The sequence below is a fragment of the Salvelinus fontinalis genome, chromosome 5 (genome assembly GCF_029448725.1).
Source record: "Salvelinus fontinalis isolate EN_2023a chromosome 5, ASM2944872v1, whole genome shotgun sequence".
In the NCBI taxonomy this organism is placed as follows: Eukaryota; Metazoa; Chordata; class Actinopteri; order Salmoniformes; family Salmonidae; genus Salvelinus; species Salvelinus fontinalis.
The window spans coordinates 20,409,737-20,426,962 of record NC_074669.1 but is presented as its reverse complement, the minus strand read 5'-3'; the positions used below and the strand labels follow the sequence as shown (position 1 = coordinate 20,426,962).

At 43.8% G+C, this 17,226-nt stretch overlaps 1 protein-coding gene across 4 annotated transcripts in view; it reads right to left on the bottom strand.

Moving 5' to 3' along the window:
- LOC129855286 (centrosome-associated protein 350-like) overlaps nt 1-16,843 on the bottom strand; it is a 41,960-nt gene extending 25,117 nt beyond the window's left edge. For 2 of the 4 annotated variants that reach the window (XM_055922778.1, XM_055922782.1), the window contains exons 1-10: nt 16,499-16,843; nt 11,697-11,740; nt 11,426-11,540; nt 11,092-11,263; nt 10,247-10,821; nt 10,049-10,135; nt 7,949-8,062; nt 6,338-6,454; nt 3,565-4,226; nt 3,134-3,258 (exon numbers count right to left, since the gene is read on the bottom strand). In XM_055922778.1, coding sequence (XP_055778753.1) covers nt 3,134-3,258; nt 3,565-4,226; nt 6,338-6,454; nt 7,949-8,062; nt 10,049-10,135; nt 10,247-10,821; nt 11,092-11,263; nt 11,426-11,477 — 1,904 coding nt within the window. In that variant the 5' untranslated portion in view covers nt 11,478-11,540; nt 11,697-11,740; nt 16,499-16,843. The remainder of the gene's footprint in view (nt 1-3,133; nt 3,259-3,564; nt 4,227-6,337; nt 6,455-7,948; nt 8,063-10,048; nt 10,136-10,246; nt 10,822-11,091; nt 11,264-11,425; nt 11,541-11,696; nt 11,741-16,498) is intronic. The other 2 variants (XM_055922780.1, XM_055922779.1) reach the window with 2 other exon arrangements.
- Nucleotides 16,844-17,226: the final 383 nt, after the last annotated feature.

Genomic DNA, 17,226 nt, shown 5'->3' with positions numbered 1-17,226 from the left:
CAGCTATCCCCATTGAGACTGTGTCTGTGCCTCGACCTAGGTTGGGCAAAACTAAACATGGCGGTGTTTGCCTTAGCAATCTCACTAGGATAAAGACCTCCTCCATTCCTGCCATTATTGAAAGAGATCGTGATACCTCACATCTCAAAATAGGTCTACTTAATGTTAGATCCCTCACTTCAAAGGCAGTTATAGTCAATGAACTAATCACTGATCATAATCTTGATGTGATTGGCCTGACTGAAACATGGCTTAAGCCGGATGAATTTACTGTGTTAAATGAGGCCTCACCTCCTGGTTACACTAGTGACCATATCCCCCGTGCGGAGGTGTTGCTAACATTTACGATAGCAAATTTCAATTTACAAAAAAATAAAAATAATGACGTTTTCGTCTTTTGCGCTTATAGTCATGAAATCTATGCAGCCTACTCAATCACTTTTTATAGCTACTGTTTACGGGCCATATACAGCGTTCCTCACTGAGTTCCCTGAATTCCTATCGGACCTTGTAGTCATAGCAGATAATATTCAAATTTTTGGTGATTTTAATATTCATTTGGAAAAGTCCACAGACCCACTCCAAAAGGCTTTTGGGGCCATCATTGACTCAATGGGTTTTGTGGGTCTTCGAAAGCCACGTTAACAAACAGATTACCGACCATTTCGAATCCCACCGTACCTTCTCCGCTATGAAATCTGGTTTCAGAGCTGGTCATGGGTGCACCTCAACCACGCTCAAGGTCCTAAACGACATCATTACCGCCATCGATAAGAGACATCACTGCACAGCCGTATTCATCGACCTGGCCAAGGCTTTCGACTCTGTCAATCACCACATTCTTATTGGCAGACTCGACAGCCTTGGTTTCTCAAATGATTGCCTCGCCTGGTTAACCAACTACTTCTCTGATCGATTTGACACACTGAACTCTGAGGGCCCGTTGTCCGGACCTCTGGCAGTCTCTATGAGGGTTTAATCCTCGGGCCGACTCTCTTCTCAGTATATATCAATGATGTTGCTCTTGCTGCTGGTGATTCTCTGATCCACCTCTACGCAAACGACACCATTCTGTATACTTCTGGCCCCTCTTTGGACACTGTGTTAACTAACCTCCAAACGAGCTTAAATGCCATACAACTCTCCTTCCGTGGCCTCCAACTGCAAGTAAAACTAAATGCATGCTATTCAACCGATCACTGCGCACACCTGCTCGCCCGTCCAGCATCACTACTCTGGACGGCTCTGACTTAGAATATGTGGACAACTACAAATACCTAGGTGTCTGGTTAGACTGTAAACTCTCCTTCCAGACTCACATTAAGCATCTCAAATCCAAAATTAAATCTAGAATCGGCTTCCTATATCACAACAAAGCATCCTTCACTCATGCTGCCAAACATACCCTCGTAAAACTGACCATCCTACCGATCCTCGACTTCGGTGATGTCATCTATAAAATAGCCTCCAACACTCTACTCAACAAACTGGATGCGGTCTATCACAGTGCTGGAAACACTTATCTCCCTCACTAGCTTTAAGCACCAGCTGTCAGAGCAGCTCACAGATTACTGCACCTGTACATAGCCTATCTATAATTTATCCCAAACAAGTACCTCTTCCCCTACTGTATTTATGTATGTTGCTCCTTTGCACCCCATTATTTCTACTTTGCACATTCTTCCACTGCAAATCTACCATTCCAGTGTTTTACTTGCTATATTGTATTTACTTCGCCACCATGGCCTTTTTTTGCCTTTACCTCCCTTATCTCACCTCATTTGCTCACATTGTATATAGACTTATTTTCCTACTGTATTATTGACTGTATGTTTTGTTTATTCCATGTGTAACTCTGTGTTGTATGTGTCGAATTGCTATGCTTTATCTTGGCCAGGTCGCAGTTGCAAATGAGAACTTGTTCTCAACTAGCCTACCTGGTTAAATAAAAGGTGGAAAGGCACACACCTGTCTATATAAGGTCCCACAGTTTACAGTGCATGTCAGAGCAAAAACCAAGCCATGAGGTTGAAGGAATTGTCTCTAGAGCTCCGAGACAGGATTATGTAGATGTACAGATATGGGTAAGGGTACCAAAAATGTCTGCAGCATTGAAGGTCCTCAAGAACACAATGGCCTCCATCATTCATATATGGAAGAAGTTATGAACCACCAAGACTCTTCCTAGAGCTGTCCGCCCGGGCAAACTGAGCAATCGGGGAGAAGGGCCTTGGTCAGGGAGTTCACCAAGAACCCGATGATCACTCTGACAGAGCTCTAGAGTTCCTCTGTGAAGATGGGAGAAACTTCCAGAAGAACAACCATCTCTGCAGCACTCCACCAATCAGGCCTTTATGGCAGAGTGGCTAAACGGATGCTCCTCCTCAGTAAATGGCACATGACAGCCCACTTGGAGTTTGCCAAAAGGTACCTAAAGACTCTCAGACCATGAGAAACAAGATTAAAAACACGCCTGGAGGAAACCTGGCACCATCCCGACGGTGAAGCATGGAGGTGTCAGCATCATGCTGTGGGGATGTTTTTCAGCGGCAGGGACTGAGAGACTTGTCAGGATCAAGGAAAAGAGGAACAGAGCAAAGTACAGAGAGATCCTTGATGCAAACCTGCTCCATAGAGCTCAGGACCTCAGACTGGGATGAAGGTTCACCTTCCAGGACAATGACTCTAAGCACACAGCCAAGACAACGCAGGAGTGGCCCAGCCAGAGCCCGGACTTGAACCCGATCCAACCTGACAGAGCTTGAGAGGATCTGCAGAGAACAATGGGAGAAACTCCCCAAATACAGGTGTGCCAAGCTTGTAGCATCATACCCAAGAAGACTCAAGGCTGTAGTCGCTGCCAAAGGTGCTTCAACAAAGTACTGAGTAAAGGGTCTGAATACTTATAAAAATGTGATTTCAGTTTTATATTTATAATACATTTGTTAAACCTGTTTTTGCTTTGTCATAAGGTATTGTGTGTAGATTGATGAGGGGATTGATGAAAAACAACAAAATACATTTTAGAATAAGGCTGTAAACTAACAAAATGTGGAAAAAGTCAAGGGGTCTGAATACTTTCCGAAGGCACTGTATAACCTGTAATTAGTGTTTTAGTGAGGTGTGTGCTGACCTGGAGAGTGGAGGAGGTTGTATCTCAGATAGAGACAGGTCACTGCTAGAGGAGGCACTCTGGGGTCTCTCCTGCCTCTTGTTCTCCTTGTCCGACTCCCCGGATGGCTGGTACAGGGGCCTCTGCTAAAGGAGAACACACACCACAAATAACTCACAGCTAGTTTAACTCACCACAGGATGAGTCATTTCCTACAGGCCACTTGACTACATGAAATATAAGCAATAGCATTATATCTCCAGAGTTATACTGAGGGTAATTCTCCATGTCACCATTTCACATCTTGGCTCTTAATGTAACAAGGGCAGCTATAAATATGCATTTGACATGCCATGCATACCATGCTCTATACCCACATTTTCGCTAAAGCTTGCCATGTGAGTAAGGGGACAGTGAGGGCTTCATCTCATTACAACTAAAGATGCCTTTACCTGGTGGATGACTGTGGTAGAGGCTGGCTGAGTCTGGTAAGGCAGAGGCTCCTCTTCTAACTCCGCCTGTTCCAGTAGTAGTTTGGTGTAGGTCTCCTGCAGGCGTTTCTGTACTGGACTCTCCAGTACCGCAGGGCCCTTATTGGCTACCCCCGCTCTCTGTTTCCTGTATAGCTCCTGAAGACGTTGGCTCCTGCTCTCCGCCTCCTCCCTCTGGGCCCTTCGCTCCTCCACTAGACGTCTCTTACGCTCCTCTTGTTGCCGGGTGATGTACTGGCGCACTGAGTCGGCGTCGTAGTGCCTCTTCTTGGGCCCTGGTTCTGATGGCTCTGGCTTGTTGCGCTTGGTGGGGCTGGCACTGCGGGAGCCCCGTAAGGATGAGCAACCAGCTGTCCATGCTGTGGTTCTGGCGCCGGACACTGAACCCATCCTGGGCTCCACTGGAGCTCGCTCCTCTGCTCTGTGCTCCAGCTGCAGGTCGTCCAGGATGCCCCGGATGTCTACAGACAGGAGGTCTGTGTTGAGGGCCCTGTCCTCGGCTGGGCCTGCAAAGAAAGGGTCTGGGGTGGTCCTGTACCGGCTGCAGGGTCTCTCTGAGCTGCTGGGTCTGGACCGCCGATTCAGCTCTGAACAGGGGTCCGAATTTGACCGAGGATGGGATGCTGGAAAAAAATTGTAAAAGACATAAGGGGTATTGTATTGATTTGTGACAATTTTATTGTGAATTGAAAGGAACATGTGTTTTGTGTGCATGATTAGGGGGAAAATCGTGGTAGCTATTAGGGCTGTCAGAGTTAAAGCGTTACAATTAAACGGCAATCTTTGCTACGCATTTAATTTTTGTCAGCCAAGTCCGTTTCCTCACAGACCGCAACACTCTGTGCTGTTGGTCTACTAACAGCTGCTACCAAGAGCAGTAGCAGTGCGGTCTGCCTCTCTTGTTGTGCTAAAACAACTATACGCGCAGCTTTGCGCAATAATTCTGAAAGAAAACTTACAGAAAGTTCAATCATACACTTTCTCAGGCGTTTCTTTAAATAACAGCAGACGCTTTATTTGCACAGAAGTAGCTAGCTTGTTATGCTAACGTTAGCTAGCTAGCCAAACGAGAATGTTTAGAATGTAATGGCAGAATGCCTCTAGATTAAACTCCGATTTGAAAAACAGAACAGGACAGCCATTCCATTTAGCTATGTTTTTGTTAATAGTCCTCAGGTCAAAAGATATGACCAAATTATCCCAATTCTTGTAGTAGCAGCTTGTAACTAGTTCATGTTGAAGAACATGGATAAGAAGTAGTCTAGGCTAGATCTAATAGTTGTATGATATTTTACATGAACTCAAGACTTGACTGATCTGTTATTATTCAATTGTCTTAAATATTTTATTTTTCTTCCCCTATAATCAAAATATATTATTCCTACAACCCAATGTGATGTGTTATAATTGAAACATTTTCAATAAATGTGAGATTAATCGCAGACAACTAAGGAAAACCATGCGATTAACTTGATAAATGTTTGTAATGGTTTGACAGCCCTAGTAGCTATATCCAGATAGAACATTTATTTAAACAATTGTAGATGTGTTGTCTGGAGTTCAAGTTTTAATGTCACTTGCAGAAGTACAGTGAAATGCCTTTCTTGCTAAGTCTAACCCCAACAATGCAGAAATTAATATATCAGTAAAAAAGACAGACTGGCAGTACAACCCTTAAGCAGCCTCATACTTCACCCCCACCCCACCGATATGAGTCTACCACCAGCACAACCCATGGAAACCAAACCATGCTGAATTGCGCAGTCAGTCAGAAACGGCTAGTCAATCTTAATTCATTCCGGTCACTGACAGCCAAAGTTGGCTAATGTAGGGAGACTGCCTGTGCTAGAAGAGACGACAAACTCTTTATTTATTGATATTCCTTTAGCCGTGCACTGTACGCCTTTTAACAGGCAATAAACAAACAAAAACATGAACACCACATATACCGTAACACAAATGCAATTTTCTGCATTTATGAGTGTGCCATTCAGTGTCCATGTAAACATGATTATTAGGAGAATCGTTCTTCTTGCATAGCATGTAAACAATTTGATCAAACTATTATATGAATCTGACTATCCACAACAATCTCATTATTGTGTGCATGTAGCCGTACACATTAGCGTGTGATTTAGTGGAGGGGGATGAGAGGGAGTGGAGGGGGATGAGAGGGAGAGAGGAGAGAAGGCCAAGTAGAGCAGAGATGGGTGAGGGTAATAGATAGTGCCTTCAGAAAGTATTCAGACCCCTTGACCTTTTCCACTGTTACGTTAAAGCCTTATTCTAAAATTGATTAAATTAGGGGGGTTTTCCCATCAATCTACACACAATACCCCATAATGACAAAGCAAAAACAGGTTTAAATTTTTTTGCACATTTAAAAATAAACCGAAATATCACATTTACCTAAGTATTCAGACCCATTACTCATTACTTTGTAGAAACATCTCAAGGATGATCAATGGAAACAGGATGCACCTGAGCTTAATTTTGAATCTCATAGCGAAGGGGTCTGAATACTTACGTAAATAAGCTATCTGTTTGTTTAATAATTATGCAATAATTTCAAAAAATCTGTTTGTATTTGTCATTATGGGATAATGTGTAGATTGCTGAGGATTATTTTTTATTTCTTTAATCAATTTCAGAATAAAGCTGTAGCGTAACAAAATGTAGAAAAAGTCAAGGGGTCTGAATACTTTCCGAAGGCACTGTATGTCTCCCAACCCACCTGTTCTGGCCAGTCTTTCTGTGGGATCTGGCCTTTGCTCTTGAGGCAGACGTGGAGCGGGGCCCAGTACCATCTTCACCAGCTTCTGGCCCTCCCGCCATGACGTGGTGCTGATCACTGCAGCAACAGGGAGCACACCACGAAAACACACAGAAAGATCATGGTCGGTGTAGAGTTCAGCAGTAATGACTTATGGCAGGACTGTTTATCAGAAAGCAAAGACTTACAACTTAGAATCCTTAATTGAAACAAAGTGGTCAACCCGCCTCGGTTTTGGTAAAAAGCTGAGGGATATACCTGACATTTTTGCCACTCAGTAATAGACAGAGCTATGGATGCAAGGACTGACCATCCATGATATCAAAATTACAGTTAACTATGTTGAGGCTATACAGTGTTTGTTTACATAGTTACAAACATTGGAGTAAAACTGGCTTCTATTTGGGTTATGATGGGGTACAACAGTTGAACTCATGAGGCATTTATAAGTTATATCCTTCAAGATTTAATTGGTACATATAATTATTGATGTTGCAACAGCTTATTGCTCCTTGAAAATGTATCAAATAAAATGTAATGCTGTTTTACTGAAGTGATACTCATGTGCACAAAAGAGACATAATGATGTCGTCTCGCTCTACTATGAAGTCTTTGGAGAGAAAATAAATGTAATGAGTATGGTTCAATTATGCACCATCTGCATAACCAACTTTGAAAATATTTTTTTTTTTTTACTTTCTTCATAAAAGGTGTCAGCACTGCAGTGAACTCAAGGGATCTAACACAAAGCAGTGTTGCTGGATTCACTTTGAACAAATGGAACATTACCATTTCTCAATTCTTCCATTACTTTGAATAATATAGCCTACCGATTTGCTCTACAAAGCAGGGGCTGACGTTAGGCCAGCAGCTGTTCCTGTTTGGTAAAGGAGCTGAACTTGATCATAGATTTCAGGGGGCTATTTTTGGTGAGCGGGCTGGGAGCAGAAGTCCAGCAGCAGGATGACAGGGTAAGACTACACTGTATCACACTCATCTCACTTTCCACTGCACTGGGAAGAACACACACAGACAAGAGACACAGAGAGAGACAGAGAGAGGCAAAGAAAGAGGGAGGGAGGCTGGTATGGGCCCAGTACAGGGTGGCTGTCAGAGAGCTGGTATGCCCAGCCCAGCAGAACTATGCCGCATCTGCATTCCAACTACAGTGTGCATCTACACTGCGGCTTGCTTGCAATCAGCATGCGATACATTCTGGACATTTCTTTGTGGATAAGTGACTTAAATGGTGCCAATGACAAACAGAGGCCTGTTTAATAGCACACAGTTAAGGCCTTATGTGGTACACGCCTGCCAGATGTATTCACTGTGATACACCTGTTCAGGTTCAGTGTGCATGCTGCACAGTAACTGATGAACCAAAACAAATGAGGAGACTCCCCCTGTTTGTGAAAGACCCTTTGGCTTTGTGATGAATTATCCCCTACACACACACAATATTGGAGGAGCTTCCACATCTTCTATTGAACGCATAGACCCAGGATGAGTAAGCACGAGAGACAAATAAAAAGTGAGATAGAGAGAGACGGGAGAAATGAAAAGAGATCCAACCTAGCATGGTTTCCGGGTCGGGAACAGAAGCTGATTTATGGATTTTCCTCACAGGCTTGGACGGCTTCCTTTCCTTAGCCTTCTCTGTGGGTCGCTGCTTGGGCTTGGTGCTCTCTAAGACGGGGAGAAAGGATATGACATGACAGTTTGAACACAACAGAGGGAAAAATAATTTCTAAAAAAGTTTCTAGCTTCCTGAAAGACATCCGAATGCAAAACAAAGCAATTGAATATGAAGCTGGTGGACTGTATCAGTGTAAGAGGAGGAAGCAGAGAACTTTGGCATCAACCTGTGAGGAAGCCCAGGAATGAGCAGAGAGCCAGGGAGAACAAAGAAAATACAAAAATGTTTCTTCAAACAGTCATACAAAACGGTAGGGAAGCGAGCAGTGCTGCGGTTGTGGCAAAATGCCTGGAAAATCTGCTGCAGCAAAAACCTCACCGCATTCATCAAGTTATCCTAAATTTAGAGAACACTCATTTCTTTGGTGAAAATGTTCTCTCTCAAAATCATTCTTGTCCAAAATAGGACAGTTGCTTTATTTATTAAAGGAAACAGTTGACGGGGATAGGTAAAATAGCCCTTAGTCTTTCTGAAAATACTGGAGTGTATTTTATGCCATCTCATTTCCAGGGCAATTTGAATGGCAGAGCAGCATTTAAGCACAGGAGCTTGAAATCGGAACATCAGATATATTTATAGCCTAGTATTACAGTTTTTTTCCCGGATCAAACTGGGAGTTTAGGTATTGGCGTGGCAATAGGTCTGGTCAGCTAATCTGAATGGCCCTGGACAATAATATTTTAGAGGCCTCCATCTTGGCGGTGTAGAAAAATGTGTTTTATTTTTTTACAAATTTCTTGCAATTCTACAGATTTCTTCATGGAGCTGAGAGAAAATGTTGCAATTTTAAAGCACATTTCCTGTGATTCCACTTATTCTGCATGGCGCTGAGAAGATTTTGTAGTTTTAAAGTTAATTTCCTGCAATTCTACGCATTTTGCCATGGCTAATGCTGTGTTCTTCTGCTCAAACATAAAATAAATCCTCTCGAATTCAGTTGTCAGAATTGTTAGTTGTCAAAGATTATATAGGTCCATCATCTTTCTACATACGTTATATCCGGTATTAGTCATTCAAGTAAAACAAAGCATTCTTCCATCCCAAAGATTAGACTAAGGTGGCTCGAAAATAAGCTGTCTTTTGCCTGGATTTTGCCGTACCAGACAAAATGTTCACGTTGTGGGCAAATCCTTAGGTCGTAAACGATTGTCGGACATCTTGGGTCATTCAGTGTGACAGGGTCTAGGTCTGACGATTAAGTACCACTACGTTAAGTCGTAGGCTCTGACAAAGTTCTGGCAGCATCAGAATTTGTTGCCATTATCGTGTAGTGTGGCTGGTGTTAACGAGACGATCCCGGTGACTGACCAAGTGGAACATTGCCAGCACTGAGTACGCACACAATAATACTATTATTGTGAATAGCAGATTAATATAATAGTTTGATTTAAACATTTACGATTTCCCTAATACTATTGTTTACATGACACATTTGAAAACCAGGCTATCTGATGGGATTTTGTTAAATGCACAAAATCACCAATCAAAAAATATGTTCTACCAGAGCTACCTAATTCTTTTGGGGAAGCTTTGACACCTGTATCATAGAAACACATGGAAAATGTGTACAATAGCAGGAAATTAGCATTTAAACTGCTAAAAATTCTCCGCCAACAAAAGGTGTGAACAAGGGATCGCATGGGTTGCGAGGTGGGTGTTTGTTATTATGCCAATAAAGGACAATATCCATTCAGACCTGGGCCACCATGAAATTTGTGTGATCAGATCTTCTCAAATAGTACTTGAGCACCCCTGGACTACGCTGTCCATCTGATGTCCTTTTCCACTGTACATCCACTATGACGTCAACAGCCCATTGATTCTATTGAGAGGTGATGAACTGGCAGTTCATCTCCACAGTCCTTTTATTCACTCCCCACAACTATCAATAACACCTGTTAACTGCAGCGGTCATTATGTAAGCATAGCTAATAGCATAGGGTGTGTCCTTTGGTCATCTACCACTCAGTGCTCACCTGACAGCTGGCGAGACAGGTCTCTGTAGATCTCTCGCCACACTTTACCATCAGGAGCGCAGATCTTGGTCTCACTCCTGTTGAAACCTGATAAGAACAAAATGACTGTTACATAAGATTTGGTTTGAAGGAATGATGTAATCAGATTTTACATCCAGTGCAACTGGAGACCAACTTTCTTTATCCAGTGGACTTTACCTTTGTAAATAGGTGCCGGAGGTGCGGCTGCTACTTTACGTATCTTAGCCGTGGGTACGGTGGTCGTCTCCACAGCTCCACTGATGCCCACAGGCTGCTCCAGAAGCCTGTCTCTGTCAGCAGCCTCCAGGTGCTCTCTCTGTCTGCGGATCGTCTCCTTCAGCTTCTTCAGCTTATCGTCAGGCTTCCTCTGCCTCAGGTTCTCCAGCCTCTGGGAGGCCGAACCAGGGCTTGAGGAAACAGTCTCTGCTGGGGGTGGGGCCGGGCCCTCCAGGGTGTGTGCTTTGTGCCTGTCCTCTGGGCCCCCCTCCTTGTTAGCATCTCTGGCTGTAACAGCGTGGCCTGGGGGCCCCAGGGCTTCCAGCGTGGGACGGTGGTTGAGATAGCACACCACAGTGCTGTCCAGGGCAGACGAGTGTGTGCTGTTCAGGTCTCCGCGAGTCTGCTGGTCTCGCGTGTCACACTGGTAGACCAGCTGGCTGAGACAGGAGTCCGGGGGAGGGGGGGTGGCAACCTCTGACTGCAGACTGTGGGCCTCCAGCTCGGAGGTCAGGGGGGGTGTTGGGGTTGCTTCCCTGGAGGGGGGGGGTCACTTAAGCATTCAGGCTATTTGAATGGGATGTGTCAAGATCACATGGCTTTGAATAGCAGCCTTATGTGCAAAGACCTACACATGTACATGTGGCTGTAAAAGTAGCGACTTACGACTGCAGGATTTATAGGATTACAGTCAGGGACTAAAAACTCAACATTTTGCACTGTATCGTCGCACAACCTCAGCATACATTAGTAAACATGGTAGAAATACACTTAAAATGTTTTTACATCTGATTAACAGTGCATACCTATAAGAGGTCAGAGGCTCTTTAAACTCAACACAGTTGTTCCTGTGGACGTTGCTGTCCTGTGTGGTGTTCCTCAGGGGGCTGCGGGAGCTCTTGTCTGGGCTCCGATGACTCCTCCTTCTGGACTTGGAGGTTCCGCCTGCCTGGGAGCTGTCCTCTGTGCGCCGCCCATCTGAGTCAGGAGAGATAGGGTTAGAATTCCTGCAAAGTAACCTTGCAATGCAAAACAACGCAAAGTATTGACGATGCCTGCTGCTAAGTCCAGTTTGAGAACCTTGTCCTGTAAATAGTAACCACGGCTTACAAGGATGAGATACACCATTGTGTGCCTCACCTCTGCGGCTCACTTTCCTGGTGGCGCCCCCAGAGCTTTTCTTTGTATCCATGACGGAATCCAGCAGAACTCCAGAGCCAGGAGAAGCCTCCAGACAGTTCTCAATGTGCTGCAACTGCAAGGAAAACAAAAAAGTGCCTGACTCAGACAAAGAATGCAGAACAATAACTTAAATACCACAGCCCATGTGTCATTGCATTAAGTGGTGAGTCTACAAAAATAGAAAAACTGTGAAACCATGAGACAACATTGTTAATATGGGTTTACTTACAGCAGCTTTGGTCTGATTCAGACTGTTCCATGCAGCTGACAGCTCTGAGGGGAGAAAGGCTTTTTTTTTTTAAACAAGAAAAAAAAAACAGCAACACAAAAAGGCAAACAAAGCCTTTGCAGCCCCATAGAGACATTTGAGGTAACATGAAGAGGTATTCCACATCCTTACTCCTTCAGTATGACCGCCCGGCCAAACTGAGCAATCGGGGGAGAAGGGTCTTGGTCAGGGAGGTAACCAAGAACCCGATGGTCACTCTGACAGAGCTCCTCTGTGGAGATGGGAGAACCTTCCAGAAAGGCAACCATCTCTGCAGCACTCCACCAATCAGGCCTTTATGCTAGAGTGGCCAGACTGAAGCCACTCCTCAGTAAAAAGCACAACAGCCTGCTTGGAGTTTGCCAAAAGGCACCTAAAGACTCTCAGACCATGAGAAAAAAGATTCTCTGGTCTGATGAAACCAATATTGAACTCTGGCCTGAACACCAAGCGTCACGTCTGGAGGAAACTTGGCACCATACCTACGGTGAAGCATGGTGGTGGCAACATCATGCTGTGGGGGATGTTTTCAGTGGCAGGGACTGGGAGACTAGTCAGGGTTGAGGGAAAGACGAACGGAGCAAAGTACAGAGAGATCCTTGGTGAAAACATGCTCCAGAGTGCTCAGGACCACAGACTGGGGAGAAGGTTCACTTTCCAACAGCACAACGACCCTAAGCACACAGCCAAGACAAAGCAGGAGTGGCTTTGGGACAAGTCTCTTTATGTCCTTGAGTGGCCCAGCCAGAGCCCGGACTTGAACCCAATCGTACATCTCTGGAGAGACTTGAAAATAGCTGTGCAGCAACACTCCCCATCCAACCTGACAGAGCTTGCGAGGATCTGCAGAGAACAATGGGAGAAACTCCCCAAGTACAGGTGTGCCAAGCTTGTAGCGTCATATCCCAGACTCAAGGCTGTAATCGCTGCCAAAAGTACTGAGTAAAGGGTCTGAATACTTATGTAAATTTCACATAAAAAAAAAAATGGTTTGTGCTTTGTTATTATGGGGTATTGGGTGTAAATTGATGAGGGGGGATTTTTTTTAAATCAATTTTAGAATAAGGCTGTAACCTAACAAAATGTGTAAAAAGTCAAGGGGTCTGAATACTTTCCGAAGGCACTGTATGTGAGAAATAGGAACCTAATGTCAGCAGCAGTACTTTTATGCTGCCATCTATCCAGGAAAACAGAGTTCAAACCACCTGAGCAGACACACATTGAATCCAAACACTGCATTAATGCTACTTGCAGGCTGGCAAAGGATCTAAGTGACTGCGACAAGCACCTCTTATCCAGCATCTGCACAGGTTCAAAACAAGATTGATTATACATAGGTATGGATGTATGAAGGAAATAAATAACCAATGTATCATTAATGACAGACTGCTGACTCAAGAGCTGTTGCACTTCCATTTAAAGAGCTGTTCTATTTCCATTCCAACCGGTTCTACAGCAAATACCTAACAAGATTTCCTTATGACGAGATAGGAACATACGAAAGAAAAAGACATGGCTTTGAGTGTATTATTTATCACATTTTCTTTGAAAAAAAAAGTATTCACGTAGGGTGACAGTAGAACCAATGTTGAAATGTGCTTAAATTAATCAAATCACAATTGTATGTCACATGCACCGAATACAACAGGTGCAGACCTTACTGTGAAATGCTTACTTACAAGCCCTTAACCAACAACGCAGTTCAAGAAATAAAGTAAAAAATTAAAAAGTAACAAATAAAATAACAATAACGAGGCTATATACAGGGAGGACCAGTAACGAGTCAATGTGCGGTGGTACAGGTTAGTCAAGGTCATTAGTACATCTAGGTAGGGATAAAGTGACTATGCACAGATAAACAGCGAGTAGCAGAGTTAAAACAAAGGAGGGGGTGTCAATGTAAATAGTACAGGTGGCCATTTGATTAATTGTTCAGCAGTTTTATGGCTTGGGGGTAGAAGCTGTTAAGGAGCTTTTTGGACCTAGACTTGGCGCTCCGGTACTGCTTGCCATGTGATAGCAGAGAGAACAGTCTATGACTTGGGTAACTGGAGTCTGAGAATTTTTTGAGCCTTCTTCTGACACCGTATAGTATGTTGGTTCTGGATGGCAGGAAGCTTGGCCCCAGTGATGTACTGGGTTGTACGCACTACCCTCTGTAGCACCTTACAGTCAAAACCCGAACAGTTGCCATACCAGGCGGTGATGTAACCAGTCAGGATGCTCTCGATGGTGCAGCTGTAGAACTTGTTGAGGATCTGGGGACCCATGCTAAAACTTTTCAGTCTCCTGAAGGGGAAAAGGTGTTGTCGTGCCCTCTTCACGACTATCTTGGTGTGCTTGGACCATGTTAGTTTGTTGGTGATGTGGACACCAAGGAACTTGAAGCTCTCGACCCACTCCACTACAGCCACGTCGATGTTAAATGGGGCCTGTTGACTTGGTCACGTTGAGGGAGAGGTTGTTGTCCGTATCTGACCTACTCCCTGTAGGCGGTCTCATCGTTGTCTGTGATTAAGCCTAACACTTGTGTCGTCAGCAAACTTAATGATGATGTTGGAGTCGTGCTTGGCCACTCAGTCGTGGGTGAACAGGGAGTACAGGAGGAGACTAAGCACGCACAGCTGAGGGGCCCCAGTGTTGAGGATCAGCATGGCAGATGTTGCGTACCCTTACCACCTGGGGGCGGCCCGTCAGGAAGTCCAGGATCCAGTTGCAGAGGGAGGTGTTTAGTCCCAGGGTCCTTAGCTTAGTGATTAGATTTGTGGGCACAATGGTGTTGAACACTGAGCTGTAGTCAATGAACATCATTCTCACATAGGGGTTCCTTTTGCCCAGGTGGAAAAGGGCAGAGTGGAATGAGACTGAGATTATGTCATCTGTGGATCTGTTGGGACGGTATGCAAATCAGAGTGGGTCCAGGGTTTCCGGGATGGTGTTGATGTGAGCCACAACCAGCCTCGAAGCACTTCATGGCTACCGATGTGAATGCTACAGGGCGGTAGTTATTGAGGCAGAATACCTTCTCTTTCTTGGGCACAGGGACTATAGTGGTCTGCTTGAAACATGTAGGTATTACAGACTCGATTTGGGAGAGGTTGAAAATGTCAGTGAAAACACTTGCCAGTTGGTCCGCGCATGATTTGAGTACACGTCCTGGTAATCCGTCTGGCCCTGCAGCTTTGTGAATGTTGAATCTGTTTAACAGTCTTACTCACATCGGCTACGGAGAGCATGATCACACAGTAGTCCGGAACAGCTGGTGCTCTCATGCATGCTGCAGTGTTGCTTGCCACGAAGCGAGCATAAAAGGCATTTAGCTAGTCTGGTAGTCTCGCGTCACGGGGCAGTTTGCGGCAGGTTTTCCCTTTGTAGTCCGTAATAGTTTGCAAGGCCTGTCACATCCGATGAGCGTCAGAGCCGGTGTACTAGGATTCAATCTTAGTCCTGTATTGACACTTTGCCTGTGATGGTTCATCTGAGGGCATATTGGGATTTCTGATAAGGTCCATGTATCTAGCTATGCGTTCTTTGAAAAAACAGGGCCTTCTGGAATGTCATATTTCACACTCCATGCATTCCTCTCATGTCACTGCAGTTTACTCATAATAAACAACATAATTAGGTTTAATAGGCTCTCTGTGTAATAAACAACACTCAGGCTGGCATGGATGACTATTTCAAATGGTGTTTTAATATTCAAGATCCAGCCTACAGCCCATCTACTCACAGCAAACACTTTTGACAGTCTGGCTGAAAACCCAGTAACAGCCACAAATCAGTGTGTTCAATAAAACATGATGTCTAAAACAACATGTACTGGAAAATATGTCCCACTGGAGATCAATGTTCACTACAGACATAGCAAATTATCAGATAGTGCAGGCAGAAATAAAGGCTTGAAATGTATCAATTTGTCAAAACTAAATGTAAAATGACAGCTACAAGCTACAGTTTCAGTGTTATTAACGTTACATTTTAAAATACATTGTCATAAACAGTTACTACTATAAATCTGCCAAATAATTTTCAACAAAAGCATAACAGCTGAGGTGTGGCTCCCAACAAAGTTAAAGCAACTTGGTTAGTTAGCTAGTAGGCGATTAAACCCAACTCCACGATACATTTGGTGAATAATTATTCACAGAAACTGTCGCGTATTACAGTTTGAAGCACAACTCGGTCGACTGCAAGTAGTTCTCATTGTCAATGCAAAGGAGAGGTGATAATTTGTAACTAATCTAGAAAAGTTTACTATCCAGTTTTTTTAATGAATATTAAAAACATACAATATTACTTGTCGCTCAACAACTACATCACAATATTAGTCAACTAAGTGAATAGTTAGCTAGCCTAGCTAGTTTACTAATTGTAGCTAGCTAATGTAAGTTACAGTTAACTATTTTGTAAGATTGCTAACTAGTTAACGTTACCTAACTAATTATTTGCCAATCGGGGATTTACATCACATATAGTATAGAACATTTTATATTTAATCATAACTCTTCGGTAACTATGGGGATGATTGTGCTGTGGGCTATGGGCTGGATAACATTCGCAAGCAAACATCCCCTGTTACTTGCTAAAACAGTGACACCAGGCTAACACAGTTAGCTAGCTATCAAACTTTACTAAAGCAATGATCGCTAGCAAGTGGCGTAATATTAGTTAACCTTGTAGTTAGAACGCTAACGATAGTTTGGGGCTTCGTTTAGAGGAAATTTTGCACAACTTATAAAATATGCCAATCGTGGCTTACATACCGGTCCGGGTGACGCTCCAAACTAGATGTCCATAGCTCGTGATGATGGTAATTTCTTGATGATGGACATAAAATCAGGCAACTTTTCCAAAACCGACCAAGGCCGCTGCTACTGCTACAGTGGCTAGCCTACTGTCAGATTTTTGCCAGCTATTAACTAATTAGCTCCCGCCTCTTGTCAATGCCACCGGCTTGGAGAGTTTGGTTTTAGCTTCTATTAGTAAATAGCTTACCGCCTTCCAGGTTGTCTTTTCCTGGTTACAGTGTTGATATTCCCCAATATTTATGAGTTAGTTAGACTGTCCACCATTGACAAAATAACAACAGGAAACTGGTGACGTGTAAACTCGCGGGAGGTGGAAACGTGACTTCACAAAACAAGACTGAAGCCACAAGTTTAGTTATACAAATCTTTGCTGGAGCCGTCCCCAGTGGGTGGAGTCCAGAGGGGTTGCGTCACTAGTTACTGCAGACACAAAATGGAAATTGCCAATATATAATTTATTTAGCTTGTTGGTCTTAAAGTAAGGTTAGGATTAGGCATAAGGTTAGCAGTTTGATTAAGGTTAGGGGTAGGTTTAAAATCAGAGTTTAAGAAGAGAAATTGTAGAAACAGGTGGAGTTTAGCCATTTATGAATGTGTGGCTGTGGTAACTAGTGACGATTAATGGCCGTGTTCCTTTGCATTCCCAGTCTGGAAACTTCAGAAATGGTCCCCGTTTTTAATGT